The sequence below is a fragment of the Pseudonaja textilis genome, chromosome 3 (assembly GCF_049901715.1).
Source record: "Pseudonaja textilis isolate UNSWEBS1 chromosome 3, rPseTex1.2, whole genome shotgun sequence".
NCBI classification, from domain to species: Eukaryota; Metazoa; Chordata; class Lepidosauria; order Squamata; family Elapidae; genus Pseudonaja; species Pseudonaja textilis.
Window position 1 is genome coordinate 150,057,630 of NC_141992.1, and position 25,010 is coordinate 150,082,639.

At 36.9% G+C, this 25,010-nt stretch overlaps 1 protein-coding gene across 1 annotated transcript in view; it reads left to right on the forward strand.

The window, feature by feature from the left end:
* Window positions 1–1,897: 1,897 nt before the first annotated feature.
* The window catches only part of PIEZO2 (piezo type mechanosensitive ion channel component 2), a 195,077-nt gene continuing 171,964 nt past the window's right edge, over window positions 1,898–25,010 (forward strand). Inside the window, exon 1 of the mRNA XM_087931054.1 lies at window positions 1,898–2,619. Coding sequence (XP_087787180.1) covers window positions 2,556–2,619 — 64 coding nt within the window. The 5' untranslated portion in view covers window positions 1,898–2,555. The remainder of the gene's footprint in view (window positions 2,620–25,010) is intronic.

The following is a 25,010-nucleotide window of genomic DNA, read 5'->3' on the forward strand; positions in this document are numbered from 1 at the left end:
AAAAATGTCATAAAATGTGGTCACAGGAAACTGCAAATAGCTGTAAATAAGGGCTGGTTACCAAGCGCCTGTAATGTCATGTGATTGCAAGGGACCATCAAAACTTCAGAACCAGGTCATAAGTATCCCTGGGAAGTTCCATCATAACTTTGAAATTGGTCATAAGTTGAGGACTACCTATATTCTGTTTTGAAGAATCAACCTAAGAGCTCATCCAATAAAATGAGTACGAGGCATTTGGATAAATGTTCATTCTTGATAATTGACTAATTTGAGGGCTAACTAAAGCTTTACAGGAAATACTCACTAGCAAACCACTTGTTGGCTGATTCAGCCCAAGTTCTTTATTAGTCAGTTACCTTTGTGCAGGTAACTTCACAAACCAACCAACAAATGTTCAGACCATTTTTTTAAAAAAATATGACCCCAAGTGTATACTGCAATGACTTCTGGGAGCAGTTTAGAAGAAAACATTGTTCCTGTATATAAACATATAAACGCCCAAATAATTAGTTCATTTAATGAATGCTCTTCTCTGTGTGGCTCTTTCATCTGACAAAGATCCTCCCAGCTCTTTCAGAGATTTTCATCTTCATTTGCCATCTTTTTCTTTCTTGAGAAATTTACTGTGAATTGAGAAGGAGTGGGGAAATACTGGCTTTGGTGTTGAATTGATTTCCTTGCTTTTTCTTATATTTTTAAATCATTGTTTGGCTTTTCTTGCTTCTACCATTCAAAATGGTCCTCGACGCCAACTTGCCTCTGCATCTGAGGCCTTGGGATGGCTCATTTACCTGTGCTTTCTGAGAAGGAGGATCCTGGCTCAGTCTAAGTTACTACCATCTTGGCAAGAGAAAGCACTTGGGAGACTCTCCTTGGACTAAGCAGAGTCAAGCTTGGATAGAAATCTTCTGGAAAAGGACCAGGACTTTAGCTTGGGATGGAAAGTTGGAAAACATCCTGGAAGAAAGCTAGAAGAAAGATAAAGGTAAACTAAGTCAGAACTGTGGGCAAGAACTGTCGCCTGGAATCCAACTTTAGTCTAGGGGCATCTATGGAGATGTTCAGTCATTCAGCAGGTCCTGGTTGTCCCGAAGGTGCTTTTTCAAGAGGCATCTGGACTTGTTTTTTTTTCTTTTGAAGACGTTTCGCTTCTCATCCAAGAAGCTTCTTCAGCTCTGACTGGATGGTGGGGAATGGAAGGATTTATCTAGTCTAAGTAGCTTTATCACGCTCCCCGGCAGCGATTCCCACTTCTCGAAAATTTGGCAAGAGGCTGCTAAAAAGCCGCTCGCCAGGTCCGACCCTGCTGCCCAGAACGACCGAGAAGTAGCAGCTACCTCCGGTTCTACCACTCCCAGTAAGGCGCAGGAGGAAAACGCACGATTTTCGGGGCGGCGCCCTTCCCTGAAGGCAATGGGGTAGCTTCGGCTTCTTCTCCCTTGCACAATTGCGCGGTGTCCCGGGTAGGCCATTGACCCAGTCCTTCTTCCACGCCTCTACCGCCGTTTATTTTTTTATTTTTCCTTTTAGTGGCCATACGGAGACGGGAGATGATCCCGATGGGAGAACGTAAGACGGTTCAAAGGCTCGACAAGAGAACTTGGCTAACGTAGCAGCAGCGCTTGACCTGCGGCTGGTTCCCGCCAGAATATAACCAGCCTTTGGTCCTAGCCCCAACCTCGAGTTAAGTCCCTCAACGGCACGGCGACGGAACTGGTTCAGGCGGGAATGAACCCCGCTTGCCTCCAACTCCGGAGCAGGAGGAATCCCAGATTTTTTTTCCTCCTTACCTTGCTATTGGTCAGGATAAGGCAGACAGCCCCGTCCGGCGAGCCGCCCACTCCAGCGAGGCGGGGCCACGCTCAATTTCATTGAGGTGGAGAAAAGTAGCAGCGGCGTCGGGCGGGAGCTTCGCAGCGAGGAAGGCGAGCTCTTCGCGCGCCGCTCTTCTGGCCCCGGTGGCGCAGGGTGCGCTCGCCCCGCTCGGCACCTTCGGGCGCGCTTCCCGCGATGCCTCCTCCCTAGTTCTTGGGGAAGACTCGGTGACTCCTCGCCTGGAGCGCGCGGCTGCCGTCCCGAGTTCTTGTTCCCCGGCTAGGCGGCTCTTGTGACGGCCGGGAATCTCAGTCGTTAACTCTCAAGATCCATCCCCGGGTCGACGCGGCCGGCTGTTATCATGCGCCCCTTTCAGACGGCTTGAATAGCGAAAGGCAGCCGTCGGCACCCCGCTCCCGCTCCCAATGCCGGGCAGGGCAAAATGGTTGTCAAGTGAAAAAACTTCTTTTTTCCGAAAAAAAGAAAGAAAGTCTCGCTTTGCGGCCCAAACGGAGCGCCTTGATTGACACTTCGCTTGACTTCTTGACTTCGGCAGTTGTTGGGGATTTGACTCTCTCTTTATTGAGGGACTTTTAAGCCGAAGCCCGAGGGACAGGCGTCTTCGCTCTACCCTTGAAGGAGAGCGGACCCAAGAAAGTTGCCGGTGCCTATTGACTTTGCAAGCGGACGGCTGTCCTTTGTTTCCCCAAGGCTCCTCTTGGTCCGATCTCCTCGCGATGGCCACGGAAGTGGTGTGTGGACTAATCTTCAGATTGCTCCTTCCCATCTGTCTAGTCACTGGTAGGTGAAGTTTGACTTGCGTGGTATGAATAGTGGGGGGCTAGACTTTTTTTCTTTCTGGAAATAGCTCTTGCGTTTCCTTAGTATAACTATGACACCTCGTGTAATTTGGAATTGGTTTTCTATAAAATTAGGGCAACTTTGGCTTTCTGCTGAAGAATGGGGGTCTACTATATTTCCTTCTCAAGAGATTGTGTGTATATATACTGAAGGAATAGCTTCCTATGTGGTCTTAGTTCTGATTTTCTTTAAACTTTCCAAGTGGTCTTGATTTATCTGATGTACATGGAATTAAATGGAAATTCAGTTCACGTTCAGAATTCATATTAGTTTTATGTTCCTCTGTGGAAAAGTAAAATATTACGTTAAATACACATGCTCTCAGGTAAGTGGGTAAAGATTATAGTCTTAGATTGGCACTGTTGGCACTGTATCCCCAAGCAGTCATTGCAAAATACAGTCACGTACATATTTTTTCAGAGATAAATCTATTAACTGTGTATTAGCCCAGATGAGTAGATAGAGGATTGTAACCTAAATCTGCATAAAGATTTCACATTATTTGTCGACTTCTGTTACAGTGTAAGTAGATCTAGGCATTTTCTGATGAAGCAGGCATGGAAGAAGCCTGTAAATACATTTGTAGGACAATATCCCCCATTGATTCAAACAGAACATAATTGTTTAATGATTGCAACTGAGAAAATATTCTTAAATGGAATATATATTTTAAAAATATTTAATTGAACATTTGCTCTACTTTTTAAAAAATTAACAGAGATTGGAATATATTTTTCCTATCTCCATTGATTTGTATAATAATGTCAATTATTTTAGCTAATAGGCCATTATTTGTGGATGACAGTAATTTGTTTCTGAACTTAGAGAAACAGGAAATGGAATGAATGAATAGCTTTAGATTTTTAGGTTGCAGCACACTTGATATGCAATAATCCTATTCAATTCAATCCTTTGCAGCAAATATTTTTAGGATTACTATATAGTGTACGTTGAACTATAAATTCTGTGTTCAGGCAAATAAATCAATCTGTTGGATCCAGCTATTAGATTAATTTATAAAATAATTGAAAGTGTTTATTTCATCTGGTTGATTTGGATTAATTGTTAAGTTAAATTGAAAATCAATCTCTTTCAGATATAGCTTCACATGTGGAATGCTTGTGTTTATTAGAAATTAGGTTGAAATCAGTTTCTTATGTTTGGTTTTTATTTATAGTTTATGTCTCAAAGATATTTGTAGGCTTACTAGTGGCTTGGCTTAAAAGCTGTGTGGGTACATTCCACAAACCTGGAACTTGTAATTATAAATCCAGTTTAGGTTCTCTGTTCTGTTTCGAAGTGTTAGTGTCTTTAGATATATTGCTTACATGATTTGGAGACAGTACTAAATTACTTTGAAACAAAACAGAGTACCTAAACCTTTTCAAAAAAAGTTTTGGCACAAATTTTTCTGCCAACAAAATACCAGAGGACTAGGTAGATGGACCATATGATTAAGAGGCAATACAAAGAAATTTTGTTGGTTGGGAAAGCTATACAACTCTCTGAAAGTTGTCTGCTGCAAGCTGAAGAAACATAATTCTTAAGGAACACACACACACACACACACACTTTTCACTACTCACCTTCATTCCAAGATCACCTTTGTAACGATTGTGGGACTACTATTGAACTTCATAATGATATTTTTTCCAGTGGATGATCTAAATTTATATATCAAGATAAATCATTCTAGCCTTTTCATTTCAGTATCCTCAAAATCATTTTTTTAAAAAAATCATTATTATTTATTTATGTATCTAATTTGTGTAGTTACACATCTCACAAGCAAATGACCGGGTGTCATACAATGATTTTATTCTACACAGGGTCACAAAGTGGAAGTTAAACTTCCTGAACAATTTATTACAGTAATCTAGGCAAGGTTAGAGTTTGGAAATGATACCACATATCATCTATTTGTCATTATTTGAGAATCTTACAACAGGACAGGAAAGTGAGGACTATACCGGAAAACATTTGGTTCCCCTTTTCATAACAATAATAGCAACTTTAGTACAAAGATGACCAAACAACCCAAGTCATCTGCTTTCCTAGTATAGTTTGGTCAGTAGCTGAGTTCCTATATCACTTTAAGGCACAGTGTTGTACTTGATAGTTTCAGCTTTGCTTATTTTATGAAGCCAGCTATTAAGATTTCGGAATCACAAATAGCAATTATGCATTAACTGGGTTACTGTAGGTTGTTGAATTATTATGGTTAAACAAATTATAGTACAGTGACTGAAACACCAGTTAAAGGGGCAACTTCGTTCTTATCCATCTTCAGTATTACCCAGCCACGGTAATAATTAAGTAGTTGGACGCTAGATGCATGCAAGATCTTTGTCTCTCAGTGCAGTGAGAAAATGAACTAGCATGTAGTCTGATCTTCAGAGAGCTCAGGATCTGTGTCTTAGAAGTAACCTGCCTCTGAAGCACCATTAACGATACGAAAACTTTTTCCTCTTTCTTAAATGGAAGGGACTCTGTGGGCAACCCAAGTTCTTCATAGCTCAGGCATGAAGAATCATTTGAGACAAAAGTATGCTTAAGAATGATTTAGCATATCCTTAAAGTGGAGCATCTTCCGTAATCTGTGCCTACATCCTCTTTTGCTTCAGATTAAGAGATTGTAAACCTTGATATTCTGGATTGCCTTACATCTTCCCTCATTTTGTTCACTTATGGAACTCATCCCATATATTAAGGGCTTTCAGCATTTGAAGCAGCTGGATGAGCGTGTCAAGGCTGATGCCCAGGTTGCAGTGCTTTTATGCTCTGCAATTATATCTGAATCAACATATCTCAGTAACTCATAAGAATCGGAAGATGCCCAGAGCTGTCTTAATTATGATGGTTGCTTTATTTATTACCTGGGAAATATTGCAGCTGAAGCCCCACAGAATTCACTCTCCTTGAAAAAAATCAGTTTATCTCCCATGTCCTTTTCTTTATAATAGAGAATTTGTAACATTGTAATGCTTTGAATAACCTCACAATGACTTCTTCCTCTTCCTTTTTCACACTTTCCCATTGTTTTTTAAAATACTGAATTGTTATGTTTTACTTGCAAATAAATCAGTACAATTTCTGGTACCTTTGAACTGTCCCAGTGATAAAATATTTTGTTTCCTTACTGCCTGGCTACTATGAAATGTAGTCCCTTGTGAATTTTTTAGATAGATATACATATTATTGTAAAGCAGGACCTGAATCTATAAACTTTGGGCCGTCCAGAAAGTGTTTTCCCCTTTTGTAACTTATTGATGTCCTCATGACTATGTATCTAGTTCTTCACTTAACCTTGCAGTTACACATTCTTGAGGGTGAGGTGGGAAGATGGGAAATAATAATTATTTGCAGGTGAATATATTGTTATATTCTACTGTGTAATCTAGCCTGCAGGATATGTCAAGATATGATTTACATTTACTTGTCTTCTCAGACTTTTTGAGTAGATCAGGAGGGATAAAAAGGAAATGGAAGAATATTTGTAAATGCAAATTTATTCGAGGACTTCTGCACAATGATGAATATGTTCAGATTGTTGGTGCAGACTTTCATTGTGAAAATTTCTTCTCAAAACATTCCTGGGAGTCTCTAAATCTGTTTTCATAAGAATCCTGTTGATTACTGTTGCTTTTTCTTAATGCATATAACTTTGATATGTTATTGTACATTTGGCTTTTACCTTAATGAGAAAGAGATGAGTGGCTTTTTCACATGATAATCAGAGGCAGCTGACTATTCTGAACAATGACACTTGCATCACAACATTTAAACTTCAAGCTGTATTTATGCATCAAATTGTAAACGATGTTTAGTTTTATAGCTGCATGTCAAATATATGGCAATTCAATCTGCATCCTAGAGCAGGCAAACATTATACGTTATAATAATTAAATCCATCTATTATCATGGAAACTGACATATATTAAGGCTTATTACACTATAAAAATACTTAAGTTGCTCCTTAAGATTTGGAATTGAGTTTCTAAGATACAGTATTTTGTGTTTGTAAAAGTTTCTCCTGGAGGCTTAATTGTTGTTTAAGAAAGTGAATTGACATTTTCTTCCTATAAATGCAGTTTTATTCTAATAACCATTTTACAGTTGACCTGAGAGCCAGTTTGGTGTAGCGATTAAAGCTTCAGTCTAGAAACCAGGAGACTGTGAGTTCTAGTTCTGCTTTAGGTACAGAGCCAGCTGGGTAAACTTGGCCAGTCACTCTTTCTTAGCTGTAAAAAAGAATCCAATAGCAAAACCAAATCTTGCCAAGAAAGCTGCAGTAATTAGTAAGTCTAACTGGAAGGCACAAAAAACTAAACAAAAAAACAGTCCTTCTGATCTGGTGTAAAAAGTTGAAAATGTCACATTAGGAAGTAAAATTTAAAGATCAGCCCTGGATATATGCTGTGATAAAAGTAACTGGTTTATTAATACAATTAAGCATTGTTGGTTAACGAATAGGTGCAAACTTTTATTATAGCTATGACATTGTGGAAAAAACATGCTTTCAAGCCAGGAAACAGATAACAAGATGATAGGGGAATAAACAGTTTTCTCTTATAACCATGTTTTTTAAAAAATCTTTGTCAAGTGGCTTTTCCATAGGAAGGAGACCTTAGCTCTTGTGGTTGACTTAATGGATCATTGGTCTCAGAAAAACTTGAATAGAATTTTGTTAGGCACATTTTATATTGAAATCACTGGATTTTTTTTAAAAAAATTAAAGAATCTGGCTTGTTTGAAAATTTTTAAGAGGATTTCTGCAGGTCCTGAAATTTGCAACGAACAATATTAATTAATGGGACACTAAAGTTTAAAGAGAATGTCAAGTTCCCTTCAGTTCTTTGAAGAAAGGAGAAACAGGAAGACTAATCTCTTTTGTCATAAGAGATAAGATATTGATGTTTGAATTATTTCAGGGTTTTTTCCCCAGAATGATGTCTTCTTTTAATCTGTTCCATAATACTTGGAACAATTTTATATGGTTTGTTCTACTGCAGGATTGCAACATCCCTGTTAAGGCAGTGGATCTGGTAAAAATGAAATGTTAGCTTGTTTTGTTACTGTTCTCTACATATATGATATTTCTTTCCATCTGTTTAAAATTATTAATTTTGTAGTGATTTTGTAGTGCAGAGCGTGTCTATGATAGTTTTGAATATATAAATTAGTTTGGCTTAGAAAATAAACTTAGTTAAAGACTCATTTTTTTCAGATGTGCATCACAGAATGAGATTATGAATATCATGACAAAAAATCCACAACACTAAAAATCTAGTCATAGAAGCCAGTTCCATATCAGTGCCAAATGTGTATATCAACTTTAAACCAATGTTTAAACATTTTGCTTATGCTATCTGTGTATTTGATCCAAGATGAACTGATCTGAACTAGTCTTTTAAACAACCCAACAAGAACAACATAAATTGTTGTCAACCCTTTTCTTAATTTACTAATTTTTGATTGTATCATCTTATGGTACAAATATAAATAACATTTTAGAAGCAAAGACACAATGTTTGGATGTAATCAACATATTTTTTGAACCTCAGAATGATTTGCTTAGATCAGCCTTTCTCCAGCTGGGTCTCTTTCAGATATGTTTGGCACACTCTTATTTAGAATATAAAATACATAACAACATGCCATTTGGGCATTTGCTTTATGTTGAAGAAATACTATCTGCTTCCGAAGTAAAATAAAATGGCAAATGTCTTCATCAATTAATTTCAGAAAAATCTTCATAGGAGAATTATATTGAATTATATATATAGTTTGGCTCTGTGTGTGTGGAACTTAGTCAAATTGCTAATGAGAATGATAACTGGTATGCAGTCAGCCAAAGTTACACACATTGTATGGTTTCTATATAAGGAGAAAAAAAACCTAATATTTTTTCTTGGGATGAAGTCCCAAAAGGATTTAAAATGAATGCACTTTAATTGGATTGTGAGCCAAATATCCATCCAATTTAGCTTGTATCATGTGTCATTATGGCAAATTATGAATATTGAGGAACTTTTGAGAGGAAAATGGCATATGCTTTTATCCTAGTGCAGTGTGAAGATAGTCACACATTAATTAAGATAATCTAATTTATATTAATTTTAAAAATCAAATATTAAGGTAATTAAACATAATGTGGCATAGTTGTGTAAACAAATAATTTGGTTTGAATGACAATCTGGTACTGAAACTTTGGAATTTTATTATTAGAAATTTGCAGTTTTTTTTTCTTTTTAGGCTTTCAGAAAATTTCTGAAGATTTAGATTTTTAAACTAAAAGAAAAAAGGGGGCTAAATGTTGATTTTAATTATAATTCCTCTTTTTGTTAAAACTAGTACCTTGAAAAGATTCCAAACCCAGCAATCATACACTTCAGAACTATCCTGTTTTTATTGATGTTTCTTTGGATGGCAACAAATAACGAGATAATCTTGAGCAAGATACTGTGCTTGCAAATCAGCATTAAAGATGAATGCATGTTTGAATATCTTAGAGATTTTGAGTTCTTGGCTAGTTTCAGGACAGCGTCCTGAAAAATCTGCTGGATGTAATTTCTGTTCGAGGCAATATCTCTTCCTAATTTTACAACTTAGTTCACCGTAAGGAAAGAACACAAACTTCTTGTAGTGCCATTCTTGGGTGGCAAAGCGGAGATGTAAATTAAATAAATTCCTTCTTACCCTTAATTAAAAAAAAATAGCTAGCAGGTAAATGGGTTACTTGTTTATTCCACAATCCTGAAATTGTTTCTTCAAATTTGCTGAAAGCTCTGATGTAATATTGGATTCTTATTTAGTCTGTATTTCTTTGAAATCTAGCACTTCAGAGTTCAGAGCTGTTATACATATAGATCTGTGCTTATTTATTATTTGGGAAAATCTGAGGGTAAATTATGTGGCGTAGTATTTGCATTCCATGTCTTTCAGAGATAGAAAGCTTGTTCAGATAATGTTTTCTTAGACTTGTAATTGGGGAATGCCTTAATGCTCCCTGGACTTTGAAGAAGCCGAACAGAAAGAGTATTGATGCCTTTGAAACGTCATGTTGAAGAAAACTGAGAATTCCATAAGCAGACAAGAAAACAAATGAAGAAAACAATGAAGGAAATCAACCCAGAATTCTCACAACATGACTGGACTCAAGTTATTGCACATTGGAAATATTATGTCAAAATCTACCTCTCTGGAGAAGGCACTAATGCTGGGAAAGAAAAAGAGAAGAAGACAACAGCTAGCAGCCAAGCAAATGGTTTTAGATACAGGACACACACTTTGAAGACCAAATTACTGGGTTAGGAGAGATCATCAGGGATAAAATTTGTCTCTATGGTTGATAAAAATTCATGTTACTTGATGTCACATAATTATTCGATCAAAATCTGTCTTCATGCTCCCAATATGATTGTTGGGGAAGATGAAGAGGGGAGATTCTATTTTAAATGAAAAAAGTGTTTTCCCAATCTCCAAGAAGCAAAAAAGCATGGTTCTTTGATTTGGGTATCATGATGAAGAAAGTAGAATGCTAGGTATGTTACTTTTGAGAACCCACAATTAGTTTTGTAGATAGTTTATTTGTTGTGTGTAACTTTAATTTCATCTAGATGGGGACCAAGTTACAAACAATTGCTTTACTCTACAGTAGTGCTTCTTAACCTCGACAAGTTTAAGATGTGTGGACTTCAACTCCCAGGATTCTCCAGACAGCATGGAGAATACCCAATATTAGATAATTTACCCCGGTCTAAGAAGCACTGCCTTAAAGAATTTGCCTTCATTCTTAAGAAAAACTGATCTACAGAAATACATATTCTTGAAGATGGGGTAAATTATCTAAAATTGGGTATGGTTTTTTCTTTGGGTACTCGGTGTGTGTGTCAATAGCCAATCACAACAGGGACATTTAAATTAACAAGGTGTTTTTACTTGTATTAGGTAAAAAGGATTTGGGATACATGGTTTTGGGTAGATGAAGGAAAAAGTTAGGGAAGCACTGCTTTAAGTGCAATTAATGGCCAGACTAACCTTTCTTAGCATAGATGATCTTTGATTTGAGACTGAATTTGAAGTTATGATGGCTGGCAGCCCTCACACTCACAAGATTGCATTTTGGTTGCTTGGCAACTAGTGCTCATTTATGGCAATTTGCAACATCCCATGTTCATATGACCTCAACTTAGTTTTGCTGGAAACCAGGCTTTAATTCTGGTTTCCAGCAAAAAAAAAAAAAAGCCCATTGTGAAGCAAACAACTGTAGTGTTTGCTTAATGACTGCAGTATTTACTTTATGACCACTGCATTTGCTTAAATGACTGCTGCAAAAAAAGTTGTAAAATTAGACGTGGTCATAAGGTGGATCACTTAATGACCAGCATGATTTATAATATAATATGAGCTCAATTATGCTCATAAGCCGACAGCTAACTAGTGATATAGCATAGCCTATAAATATAGAATAATATTTGGAAATGCAAAAAAATGGAAGGTGAGAGGAACCCTAGCTTAAGGCTTAACTTTTAGTAGCAATTAAATGTATTAAGCTATTGCTGAGGTCTAAACTACTTACAGTGCATCAAGAAGAAAACATTTGTTCTAAAATGTTTTGATATGTGAAATTCATTAGTTGTCTTTCAAAATTATAGTGCTATGCTGATTTTTAATTTGTCATTTATATTAATGAATACATTCTATTATTGTTGAAAGTATGGCTCTTTATTTTATTGTTTAAAAGACTGAGGACCTGTTTCATCAACAAAATATAAACTCCTTTGGGTATTAAGAAACCTTTTAAAACTGTTTCAAATGGTTTAAATCTCTGGGGATTGGATGCTTTATCTTGTCTGCATGGAAGTGTGAATGCAGGTGTTTATGCATAACAGAGATATCCATGACCATTTTGCCTAGATTAGCAAAAATTGAACCTGCAGGAGTATTGTACAAGTTGACTTCAATTTGTTCTTTTTAAATTTGACCACACACAAGGTACATACAGTACAAATGGCTGATTACTTCAGGCTTCTTCAACCTGTACCTTTTGCGATGTGTTGAAGTTTCAGACAGCATAGTTGAATTTTGAGAACGATACTAGATTTGGAAGGTTAAGTTATTTTCCATTTCCTCTCTGAAGCAGTAAGAAAATTGCTGGGTATTATGCATCAAAGTTCATTAATTTGAATGTGTGAATTTGCAATCTTGCATCAGTCATCACTTGTTTTGTCCTATTATACTGTGTGATTGCCTAATAATGTCAAACAAATTGGGACATGACAAACCTATTGTGTTTTCTATCCAGGATCCATGCCAGAAAGGCTATCATTTGAAGTGGAAGCAATCTCTCCTCATGTTTTGGTTAAAACTTAATGAGCACAGATACATTGATAGAATTAGTTACTCTATCAGGTGCTTTTAATGACAGTTTATAAAGAAATGAAAGGCAGATACCCATAAGTACTCATCCTTGTCTACTTTATCATGGTCTTTTTCAGGTAATTTTTAAAAATGCTATATTTAAGGGTTTTATTACAGTGTGATAAAAATATAACCAGGAATACTTACTTTATCTATCAGTGTAATGTTAAGAGGGATGTCTCTACCTCTACATCACGGGTGTCAAACTCGTGGCATGACATTGCCATCATGTGATGTTTCATGACGCTTTTCCCATTTGCAGAGCTGGGGTGAGCATGGTCTGTCCGTGATGCATCCAGCCTGTGAGCTGTCAGTTTGACACCCCTGCTCTGCTTTTTTCACTTTTCTTTCTGTATCTCAATCTATTTCCAATCTGTTTTAGTTTTCTGTTCTGCAACCGCCATCTAGCTTTCAAGATTTTTGTCTTAGATAGATTTACATTTTAAAATATAAAACTAAAATACATTATTAGTTGTGTTCAGAGTGTCTTAGTGCTTGACTCTGTAAATTGCAGTTGTGTAGTACAACAGAGTAGATTATATGTACTCCGAAAGAGAGACTTTCCTAAGGAAGGACAAAGTGAAGGGAACAAAAAAGAGATTTTTTTTAAAAAAATCCCTTCTTGTCACTCAATGCATCAGTTTATGTCATTTATCTCTCTCTCTATCTCTCTCTCTCTCTATCTGTCTGTCTGTCTATCTATCTATCTATCTATCTATCTATCTATCTATCTATCTATCTATCTATTTATCTATCTCTGTCTGTCTGTCTGTCTGTCTAAAAAGAAGCTGGTCATTAAATATACATGCAGCTATTAAATAATTTAGGGCCTAAACATTAGTTAACAGAATAATTTCTGGAACTATAAAATGATAATTATAGCCCCATGCCTCAAATTATGAGCAAAACTGAAAGCCACTGAGAGTTACAATCCTTCTGATGATGCAGTCCTACTGTCCAGTTACTGTTCTTAATAAGTTAATTAATGAACACTGCAATTCTGAGACCAATCTGGATTAAAAACAGACTTAATATGTATAATACAGGTTTCTCGAAATTTGAACCACCAATACACGTTTGAATTTTTTGCTCTAAATTGTACATTTTACAAATTGATGATCTAGATCAGTCTCAGAAAGTCGTAAGAAATGACTTCATCAGAGCCTATGTTGAACAACTGTTGTACCTGCATTATTGTACCTGCATTAACCACACACTCTCTATAGATAAATAAATGTAAGATAAAAAGACAAAAGAAAAAGGATATAACATACAGCTGGATCAATGGGAGAATATGTGAAAGAAAGGATGAAATTTACAGTGAATTTTAAGCTTGAAGAAAACTTCTATAAAATGATGTGTAGCTGGTACCTGATACCAGACTAATTGTCCAAAACCTATAATGGAATTTCAGGTATTTGTTGGAAATGTAACCAAGTTGAGTTCATATTTTTTCATTTTTGATGAACTTGTAAGACATCTGGAAAATATTGGGATCAAATATGTATTTTGAGCCAGGATATTACAAAAGTGAATGTCCAATTGAATCCAGAGAGTTTTTGGGGGGGAATAATAGACAAACAAGGTGAGAGATCTTATGGAGCTTTGTTTCTACATATGGTGACAGCAGTGAGACTTCTATATGAGCAAAGGTGGAAGGACTTACAATGGAAGAATGGTTGGTGAAGTTGGTGTAATTAGAGGAAATGGTTAAATGGACAAATTTGATTAAAAAATGATTTTATTTTTATTTGGAAACCACTGACTTTTGCAAGAAACTGAAAGAAATAAAGCTTGGATTTTAGGATTTGATGACAAGAACGATATGGCATTATAGAAATAATGTAGACTATTGTTAACTTTAGAATAAAAGATTGATGTGTTTTTTATCTATATCTGTACCAAAGAAAGAAAAAAATTGTACTTTTTCTGTTCCTTTACTTTTTCTTAAATCCTAACTTAGTCGGCGTAGTTCAAGGTTGTCTAAGCCTAGAATCTCAAGTCTGGTGCTGTAGGGTATTCTGTTGTGAACAGAGGAATGTAGTACTCTTCTGGTAAAATACTTCTGGACTCGCTCAATTGTATTTATGCCTGATATAAAGTGCGGATTCCAGACAGCAGAGCTGAATTCAAGTATTGGTCTATTTCATTACTGTTAACATTTAATAAAATTAGAATATATTTAAATAAATAAGGCTTATTTATTTATTTATATTTATTTATTTAATGGATTAATATGGCTGCCTATCTCATGAATGTGATTTTGGCTGGCACATTGCAATAATATGCCACCCCTAACTTCCCTCAGATAATGGATGACATTCTCTAACAGGTTTGTACTCTTTGAGGCTGTCCTGAATGATCTCAGAATAAGAGGTTGGTAGTTGAGTGGGAGAGGAAAAAATACACATGAATAATTAGGTACCATAGATGAAGCTGTTGGAAATAAAATCCGGTACTTTGTTAAAAAAAATTGGAGGTTTGGGTTATTATTGAAAGGAGCAGTGTAAATAGCTTTTAGTTTGTGTTTGGTTTCAGTTGATTAAATGCAGGAAACAATCACAAAGATTAGTGAGCTTTTATAATTTTACATAGTAAATTTAATGGTATGCTTTGTGAGATACACATTTGCTGAAGTGTACTTTTGATAATCAATTTTATGTTTTCCACATCTTCTCTTTGACCTTTATACTGTGTTTTTTTTAATTAAAAAAACACCCTCTCATGCTAATATGTTGTTCAATGTACCTCTTGTCTTGATGATTGAGTATGAATAATTCATGGCTTCAATCTATTTGTCTGCTCTCTTGGAGACCACATGCGAGATGTAGTCAGCTATATGGATTAAAGCACAAAAGCAGTCCATCTCCAGAGAATGCTATTCTTTTAACCATGGTAGGAAACTCCAGAATTATTTGTGACCTGCTTGTACAGCACATAAAGTTTCTACACTTTTGAAGAAATTCATTCCTTTCTGGAAGTTGAATATTTTTGTAAAAGGTTATAGATAGAAAAAAGTTGCACAATTTTCTACAGATGGTTGGACCATTGACAGATATAAACAAAGAGGCATTTGCATAATTTGAGGGCTTCCATTGTTGAAATCATTGCTGTTGCTTAGAATCCTGGGGATGAAGTCTATATACATAGAAGTTTCAAGGTTGGAACACTCTGGTCTAGGTGGTAACTTTAGGGTTAAATAAAATATTTATGCAGTATGTGGTATGACTATTCTATTACAGGATATATATTGTACCATGTGGCATAGCTAGTAAGTGGAAATGGTATAAATCACAAGCAAGGGACAGTGGTACACTGGGGTACATATTGAGTTTTCAGCTGTGTATGAATATTCTAAGGGCAAAATAAACCAGAATAGAATAAGGATATATGGTACTTCTACATGGGGTCTTCTCTTTGCACTATTCCATAGCTCTATCTTTGCGCATATTCCTCTGTGAGCAGCAGCTGATTACTTTCTATTTCAGTTATGGTATATCCAACATTTCCCAAACTTACTGTTCGTTTGTTTGTGGTACTGAAGGTTTTTTGGGCTTCCGTTTTTTTCCATTGGGGACAATCTTCTCTCATCTGACCTTAATAAATTCTGCTTATGGTCCTTAAAAGGAAAGCTCCATTTCACAGTGACCGGAAAGGGGAAAAAAATAAATAAATAACAGGTTGCTTTTCTCCCTCCTCCCCCCCCCACAACCTCACGGTCAGACAAATGCAGAGCACCCTGCTGATTTCACTGTTTTGACTTTTTGCAGATCCTTGCAATGATTTGGCACTTGGAAGAAGCTGGAGTGAAACCAACAAGGGTTTTGTTTTCTCCTTCCCTTAGCAGGGGATACCAAGCAGCTTGGTTTTTTTTTTTTTTTTTTACTCTTTCCAACTCAGTGGAATGTTGGAAAAAAATAGTGCAAAAGGCCTTGGGTCTTTGCCCATCTGTCTGCCTGTTAACAGGGTAATTCTATGAAATCTGAATAAAACACATTTAGATTTGGTGTGTGAAGAGAAAAAGGAAGGTGAAGTTTGAAAATGGACAAGAGCTGGCCAGGAGCAGCGTAGAAAAAAAGTGTCCCAGAGCATTCCATTGGGAGAGGCAATTGGCTTGAAATGTTGGGGACTGCTCCTTTCTAAGCTCCCTTTCTCCTTCTTAGTGCCGTGTATGCAGCCAACCCTAGGCTGCTCAGTATAAACATGCACGCAAAGACACACAGTTGTGACACAGAGGGACAGCATAAATGCCCACATGAACAGAAATGCAACACGTTACTTCATTACACATAAAAAAATAAGATTCCTCCTATGTCTATTGTTGTTAAAAGCAAAAAAGAAAGAAAGAAGGACAGTTGCTCCCTGTTGAAGATATAGGCATCCCTCCCTCTTTTGTGAGGCATGGGTCAGAAGATATTAAAGGCTATTTTCCCAATTGCACCACCAGCAACCTTTAACGTCTTGCTCCCAGTACTTGTCTTAGGCTCATCATATTCCCAATCAATTGCATTTATAAGTTAGCAAAAGTGAAAACAGTGTTCATGTTTGCTCCAAACAGGCCAGGGGTGTCCGCCAGGATGGACAGCAGACGGGACGAACGCCTCCTGTAGCACCCTGCCAGCCAAAGCCCCATTTTCACTAGCAGAGGCACCGTGGGCTGGCCCTTTGCTATTTCCAGGCCAGCCCCACAGGCCAGATCTAAGCACCCCACAGGTTGGATCTGGCCCATGGGCCTTGAGTTTGACACCTGTAAAACAGGTGAATAAAAAAATAGAGAATGGGAAACTGTGTGTTACACAGTGGGAATACCAGATGTGTTTTCATTCAGTCAAGTTGTTGACTGTCTGAACAAGAGAAGGAACAGAGAACCAAGTTGATGGGTGAATGGAAAGATTTAACCTGGAACAAGACATAGCTGGTTGAGAAACTTTGTTGAAGTCTCATTTCTGTTTTCTATTTATGCAAGCTGGAGGTCACAAGAAAAATTTGTGGATGTCTGAAAAAAGATAGCGTAGGTGTAATTTACTGATAAAATTTTCTGGGATTTGCAAAATTCATCAGACATGGTTAACATCTGTAATATTCATTTTCATATCTTTGATATTAGAACCTGCTGCCTCTAAAAAAGAAAAAAAAATAATGTGCCACAAAATACACATTTATTTCCCAAATAATTTTTTAAGTATTACGTACAACAATTTGCCTCCAAAAAGTTGTAAATGCTCCAACACTGGAAGTTTTAAAGAAGAGATTGGATAACCATTTGTCTGAAGTGGTGCGGGGTTTCCTGCCTAAGCAGGGTTGGACTAGAAGGCCTCCAAGGTCCCTTCCAACTCTGTTATTCTATTTTCATATGTGATTTTTCCATGAATGTCTGAAGTTTTGGAAATCCTTCCAAAACTCTGATAAGGAAGCACTGAGGATATACTGTACATGTTTCCTGATTATGTGATCCGGTTACCACATACCCTTTGGAAATTGTCAGGAAATCTCCTGTGGATGGTAGTTATGATGACATAACCAGTTATATCATTCCGTGCATCATTGCACAAGTCATATGTCACTGTGACCACATTTTGGGTGGGTGAAACATCTGTTTGGTCATCATCCTTGATTGAATTCATATGGTGTAATTGTGCAAAGTTCTCAACAGATTAGGTTATCATGATTTTCAGTTACATCCAAGGGTGGGATTCTACTGGTTCAGACCAATGCTGTAGAACTGGTTGTTATGATTCTGCGCAGTTTGGAGAACTGACAAATTGTGCCCCTGGCTGGCCCTGCCCCTTCCCATCTGCCCCTCCCCACCCAATCAGTCCTTATTTCGTATGCGCAACGTTGCGCAGATACTCAACATGTCTGACTATGTTCTTCCCGCCCAGTCATTCCTTAAGGTATTTCTTTTTTTCCCCACCCGATGATCAGCTGTTCCTATGATCAGCTGTGCCGGGATTCCCCTCACTTTCTTACTGCTTTACCCAGGAGGCTTCCCTGAGGCCCAAGAAGGCAAAAAAATGTTGAAATAACTCTAAAATGAAGATCCAATGGGGAACAGGTGGTCTAATATCTTGTTAAAATTGGTGTCTGACATATGAAAATGTATCTATTTACATTTCCTTTTAAGAACCTTGACTACTGCATTGTATTAAGATTTACTATTCTTTTCAAATGTGCTTTTGTTACAATTCTAACATATATTATGCTCTTGGATTTATAAGCATTAAAAATGCATAAGTATTACAGTATAATCACAGTATAACCACTGAAAATATATGGTGGAAAATGTTCTGTACTTTACAAAAGACATTGTTAAGTGTTTTTTTTTTAATTATAAATGTAGTTAGGCATCTTGGTACAAATAATGTTAAATGCTGCAATTTTAAAATCATATTTAAAATTAAGACTAAAAATACTGTTTATAGATAAGTGCATCACTTCTACAAGCTCTCTTGGAAACAGAACATATATTAACAAACAATCATGAAAAATGAATGAACTGCCAGGAAACTCTGCAATCAAAAATATTGATAACATTCTGCAATAACAAGAAGGCTTTATGCTGTCTTATGGAATTGAATTTAAAATTCTAAACTCAGTGTTGTTCCTATTGTAGAACTGAACACATATTTTCCTGAATAAATAAACACATTTTTGATAGCATCAAGAGTTTTGGTAACTCTTGATGAAGTAAACTTTAAGAAAGGATAATATATATATTTAGAAATGAATTGATTGATTAAAAACGTTGGCCATATCCATGTCTCATGGAATACAGACAGGCAATCTGGATTGTATATGTCATTAGTCCTTGCCAATATGCATGTGTGATATAATCAGAGCATATGAAAGGCATCTCTTACATACAATAATGTTCACACAACCCTTTCTAATCAATATTATTTGTCTCATTTTTTACATCTTTGTGTTCAGTGTACAAAAAGCATTATGTATATACTAAAAGCAGCATGTATATACTATGTATATTTCTAAATATAGACTTTCCAAATTGAAATATTCAGGTTGTTTTGTTTTGAGAATCCTTTGCACAGTACACTTATAATAGATCTGCTTTGCAAATTGAATATTGGGGAAATGCTAATTGTTTTAAGTCTCTTCCATTTATGTGTTAAATGCTTCTGTGAAAGATAACATTTTATATAGCAAATAATACATTATTTATGTTTTCCCAAGTGGAAATCAAAGAATTTTATGTATTTTTAGTCACCATTTTCTCTTGGAAGAGATGGTCTTCCTAAATCAGGGCTTAACTTTAAAACTGATTTGTTGTAATGACGAGGCAGTCGAGTTGTTTGATCATGAACAACTGAATCATGATGATCTTTATTGGAGTATAGTCTTGTATTTATATACATTTTTAGTTATCCTCCATCATTGGTTAACTTTGGTTACTGTTTAGTACAGTAATCCATACAATTAATTATCTCTAGTTAAAGTCTAACATATGTTTACTTCCCCTCTCTAATCCTCCTTTATCCATAGATTAGTGACTTTGTTTGCCTGAGTTGTATTTGCTTGGAAACATTCTTTATCTGAGGTTTGCCATCTGAGATTGGAACATTCCTGCAATTACAACTCTACATATCCTCGTTTTTTTTATTTTAAATGGAGGATTCAAAGATTTATGAATGTATCGCAATTGAAGAGGATTAAGAGAGGGGGAAGCAGGATGAAACAATGCGAATAAATTTGGAATACATTGAATAAAACAACAGGTTGCAATTAGTACAATAATAATAATTATAGCATAAAAGAAAAACTGTCTGAGCCAAGACCAATCAGGGAGCCAATTGGTTAGCCACTCAAAAGGTGAGTAATGAGCATGGATATTATTTTGAATGTATGATTGTAAATTGGCAAGCTCATCCTTAATAGTTTTATTCAAAGAATAAAAATGCAAAGCACATCCATGGCGTCCAACTAACGTATAGAACCCTCCCTGATGGGCTAAAAGATAGTCTATGGCAAAACGCTGCTGTAAGACATCTTGATTTAAGTCTTCTATTTCATGCTGCAAATCACGAATAATAGCAGCGGTAGCATTGATGGATTTTTTAAGTCTGCAGGTGAGACCAAGAATAGATCATCTGTTTTCTTGAGCAATTATGCCAGGATAAGAGCCTAGAGTAAGGACTCCTGTAACGGCCCCTGCCAATGCACGGCCAAATGTAGAACCAGAAGACAATTGTGTGTCAATAATGACTTCATCATTACATGTAGGCCCCAGAGAGGGACGCCGCTGTTGAGTTGATGGGAGTGTACCTATTTGAACAGGTAGAGTAAAATAACCTATAGTTGCACATTGATGATTCTGAGGATGAACATTAGTAGCATATTTATCAAAAAAGAACCACATATTAGGATCCTTAAGCTGCCAACCAGCACATGTCAATCCTGTATTAGATTGATAAGAGGCATTAAAAATAGGAAAATTGTCAGGATACATACCAGAAGCTATATTAATTCCATGCAAAGAAGAATTAAAGGTACCTGACAACCAATAGTAGTCAGAACAATAACTATAATTCCCTAGCTTTTTAAATATGTGCTGAGAAGCATCATAATCAGACCAATTATGAAGCCAAGTGTGTTTAGCGTGACAACAGAAACACAGACCCCTTGTAAATTGACTAACTTTTAAGTAACGCCAATGGACAGAATTCGGTTGCATAGGGGGTGTAGAAAATAGCCAGGAGTGTGAAATAGATTGTAGTTGTAAGACAAATGTAGAAGACATGATCAAGTTAGGGGTAAAAGAAATTTGACCAAATGCCATTGGGGGCTCATAGTATAAAATAATATTTGTGCCATGGGTCATAAACATGTATTGGGCATGACGAACCCACAAATTAGGGTTAAGACGAACCACAGAAGTGTCATTTTGAGCAGAAACACCGTTAACCATAAACAAGAAAATACAAAGTAAAATGGTAACAGAGTTAGCAGTAATAATAGCAAAAACAGCAGCAACAAGATTTTCAGGAGTCTGAGGTAATGAGGCCTGTTGCAGTTGTTGTTGAGCTTGATATGTAGTAGATTTAACCTGGCCCCAAGTGATGGGTTGTGGGTGCGTTGACCTTGGAAAATGGACTTCCGTGTTCAGATGAATATTGAAATCCAGAATTGGGTTGTGAAGGCCCTGATGCCAGGCCATGATACGGATGAACACAGCGCGCTGGAATTCGCACTGCTTATTGAGTAGAAGGATCTTCCATGGCAGCGTAACCGCAACCCCAAGTGATCAGTGGTGTAGGGCCTTTCCAGGTTGGATCTGGAGCTTGGCGATACTTTACCAAAGGCCTTGCTAAAGATTCAGTAGTTCGAAAATGCAAATTAACAGGTGAGTCTGCAAGAGAATCTAAAAAGGTTAAATAATTCCAAGTATATAATGCTACAGCAATGAGATTTTGAATCTTTCGCAGATGGTAAGGGCCAGACTCAGTTTGTAATTGTTTCTGAAGCAATGCCTTAAAAGTACGATGAGCTCGCTCAACTATAGCTTGACCCTGAGAGTTGTAAGGAATTCCGTGCACTAAAGTAATATTCCATTTCTGACAAAAGGTTTGAAATTCCTTACTAATATAAGCGGGGCCATTGTCAGTTTTAAACTGAGAAGGCCGACCCATTATAGCAAAAGAGGATAGGCAATGAGAAATAACATCTGAAGTACGTTCATGTTTTGAAGCAGTAACCCAAAGGAAGTGTGAATGAGTGTCAATAGCGGTATGAAGGTAACAGTATGGCTTAAAGGTTGAAAATTGATTTACATCCATTTGCCAGATTTGATTAGCTTGGGTTCCTCGTGGGTTGACACCCACTGGAAAGGGAACTGCCAGTTGCTGACAAGCTGGACAAGCACGGACAATATCCCGGGCTTGAGATAATGAAATTTTAAATTGCTTTGCAAGCGATTTGGCATTTTGAGAAAATAAGAATGACTAGCAACAGGATCAGCAAACAAAGACGCAACATCCTTTAAGGATTCATCTGCCTTCCGATTTCCTTCAGTCAAGGCATTAGTAAAGGGAGTATGACTTCGAATGTGTTCTACGTACAAAGAGTACAAGCGAGTTTCCAAACTATTCTTTAAAGATAAAAACAAGGATAACAAATTCTTATTCAAAGAGAGAGCACAATAAGAAAAGGGAAGAGATTGCATAGCTAAATACACGTATTGAGTATCAACGATCAAGTTAATAGGTTGGTCATTGAACAATCATAAAGCCACGTTGAGCTGAAGTCTGTGTGGCAGTAAATTTAGAATACCACTGTTGTTGAATCTGCCAGACAACCACACCCCTTGTAGGTGATCCATCAGTAAAGACTGTAAGAGCTTTAGAAATAGGATTTCGCACAAAAATAAAAGAAAAGGCCGGATTTAAAGTAGTAGTAACCACTATTCTAGGATCCTTGGGTAAAGAATACAACAAGTTTCCCACATATTGAGAAAAGGCTATCTGATATGATTCTGAAATCATCATCAAATGCTCATGTTCAACTTTTGTAGGAGGGAAAGCTATGCTAATGAGATCCTGTCCTGTAAGATATAAGGCTCGTTTACGACCTTTAATAATCAAATCCTCTAATGCTGATTGATAAGGATAAATGTTTCTAGGTGAAGTAGCTGACAAATTAATCCATTCATGAATGTTGACCGCTTGCGGGGACGCAATAGAATAAAGACATCCCGTGGGTAAGGGTGTAGTGGGAAGAATAGCTAAGCAAGGTCCTATTGTTAAGGATGTTATCCTGTCCACATATCGATGTTTAAACTTATTCAATATTTCTTGAAGGCATGTTCTTTGAGGATCAGTTAATACATCTAGATCTCCTGGTGACTGTACTCCTTTCAAAGACTGAAATAAGGGCAACATATCACCAGTTGTAGAAGAATGGGCGTGCCCAATTAATAATGCTAAGTAATTTTTGCCATTGTACTAATGTATATGATTTCTGTACTTGTAATTCAGGAAGAATTGGAATGGAGGAATTGTGCAACATTCTATGTCCTAAGTAGGTATAAGGTTCTACCTTTTGAATTTTGTCTGAGGCTATTTACAATCCCTGTTGTGCCACAATATCCGTTAACTCTTTTAACAACTTAGATTCATCAAAACCCGGGGCCGCTATCAATATATCATCCATATAATGATAGACTAAATAGGAAGGACATTTATTTCAAAAGGTTTGAAGGGCATTATCCGTGAAATATTGACAAAGTGTAGGGGAATTAAGCATTCCCTGAGGCAACACTCGCCAATGATATGGTTTTGTGGGCATGCTATTATTAAAAACTGGGACAGTAAATGCAAATTTTTCTTTGTCTTGAGGCTGCAAAGGTATAGTAAAAAAGCAGTCTTTAAGATCAACTACCAATAATTTATAAAAATTAGGAATTAAGTTAGGATTTGGTAGACCACATTGTAAAGGACCCATGGGTTGGAAACATTTATTAATTTCTCTTAAATCCTGAAGGAGACGCCATTTCCCATTTTTCTTTTTTATAACAAAAACAGGAGTATTCCAAGGACTAGTAGAAGGTTCTATATGACCAGCAGCCAATTGTTCTTGAACCAATTGTTGTAAAACAGTGAGTTTTTCCCTTGATAATGGCCATTGTTCCACCGAAACCGGCATAGAACAGAGCCATTTAAGAGGAAGAGCCATCATCAAGAATCAAATGGGCATTAAGAAGAGAAAGGATATCACGGCCCCAAATATTACTATGAATATCTAGAATGTATGGTTGTAGGAAAAAGGACTTACCAGCAGATGTTGTAACATTAATTTCTTGAACACTCTGCCAAGCAGCTGTAGAACCTCCTATTCCCCACAATGAAGAAACTGTCATTTTTGGCCACTGTACTGGCCACTGTAAAGAGGAGATGACAGTAACATCGGCTCCAGTATCCAATAACCCTTGAAATGGTTGTTTATTAAGGAAGAGCGTTAACAAAGGACGAGAGGAGTTCAGCTGATGAAGTAAGCCTACAGATAAAGAAGTTGATCCAAATCCTGCATCCCCACAATTACCTATTCCAGGAGATGGAATTTCATATGGAAGAAGAAGCAATTGAGCAACAGAAGAATTACAAGGAAGAACTTGAGGAAGATTCACCCAAATCTGAATCATGAGGATACCAGTGTAATCTGAATCTATTACCCCAGGCACAACAGAATAGCCCTTTTTGTGTGCAGAAGAATGAGGCAAAATTAAGCCAACTAATCCCGAAGGAAGAGGACCTTTAAATTGAGATGGAACTATTTTAACTTCCATGGGAAATTTAAACTCAATTTCCTCTTGAGTGATTAAATCGATCCCAGCGCTACTGGCTGTGGCTGGGGAGGAGTGAGAGAGACTGCTGGAGGAATCAGAGCGATGGAAAAGGCACGCTTGGATTCTGGGTGGGTGCCACACCCATTGGCAAGTTTTCCGACCGAAACTGACATTGATTGGCCCAATGAAATCTCTTTTTGCAAATAGGGCACTTCTTAGAAGGACAATTCTGAGGCATAGAAGGTGTAGAACGACAGTCTTTCTGAAAGTGGCCAGGCTTCTTACACATAAAACAGTTACCAATTGGTCGCTGTCCTTTCTGAATAGCAGCTGCTAACATATGCATTTTATAAGTTTGTGATCCAGTATCCTGGCAGACTTGCAGCATATCTGCCAGAGTGTAACGAGCAGTAGCCTTTAATGGCTGTAAAGCTCTTTTACAATCTGCATTAGCATTTTCAATAGCTAACTGGTGAAGAAGTTCACCAGCAGCTACCTGATGATCAAACTACTGTCTAATTGCTTTGGATAGACGTTCAACAAAGTCAGAATAAGGCTCATTGGCATTCTGTCGAATGTTTGAAAAATTTGCTCTAGGTTCTCCAGCTTGGGG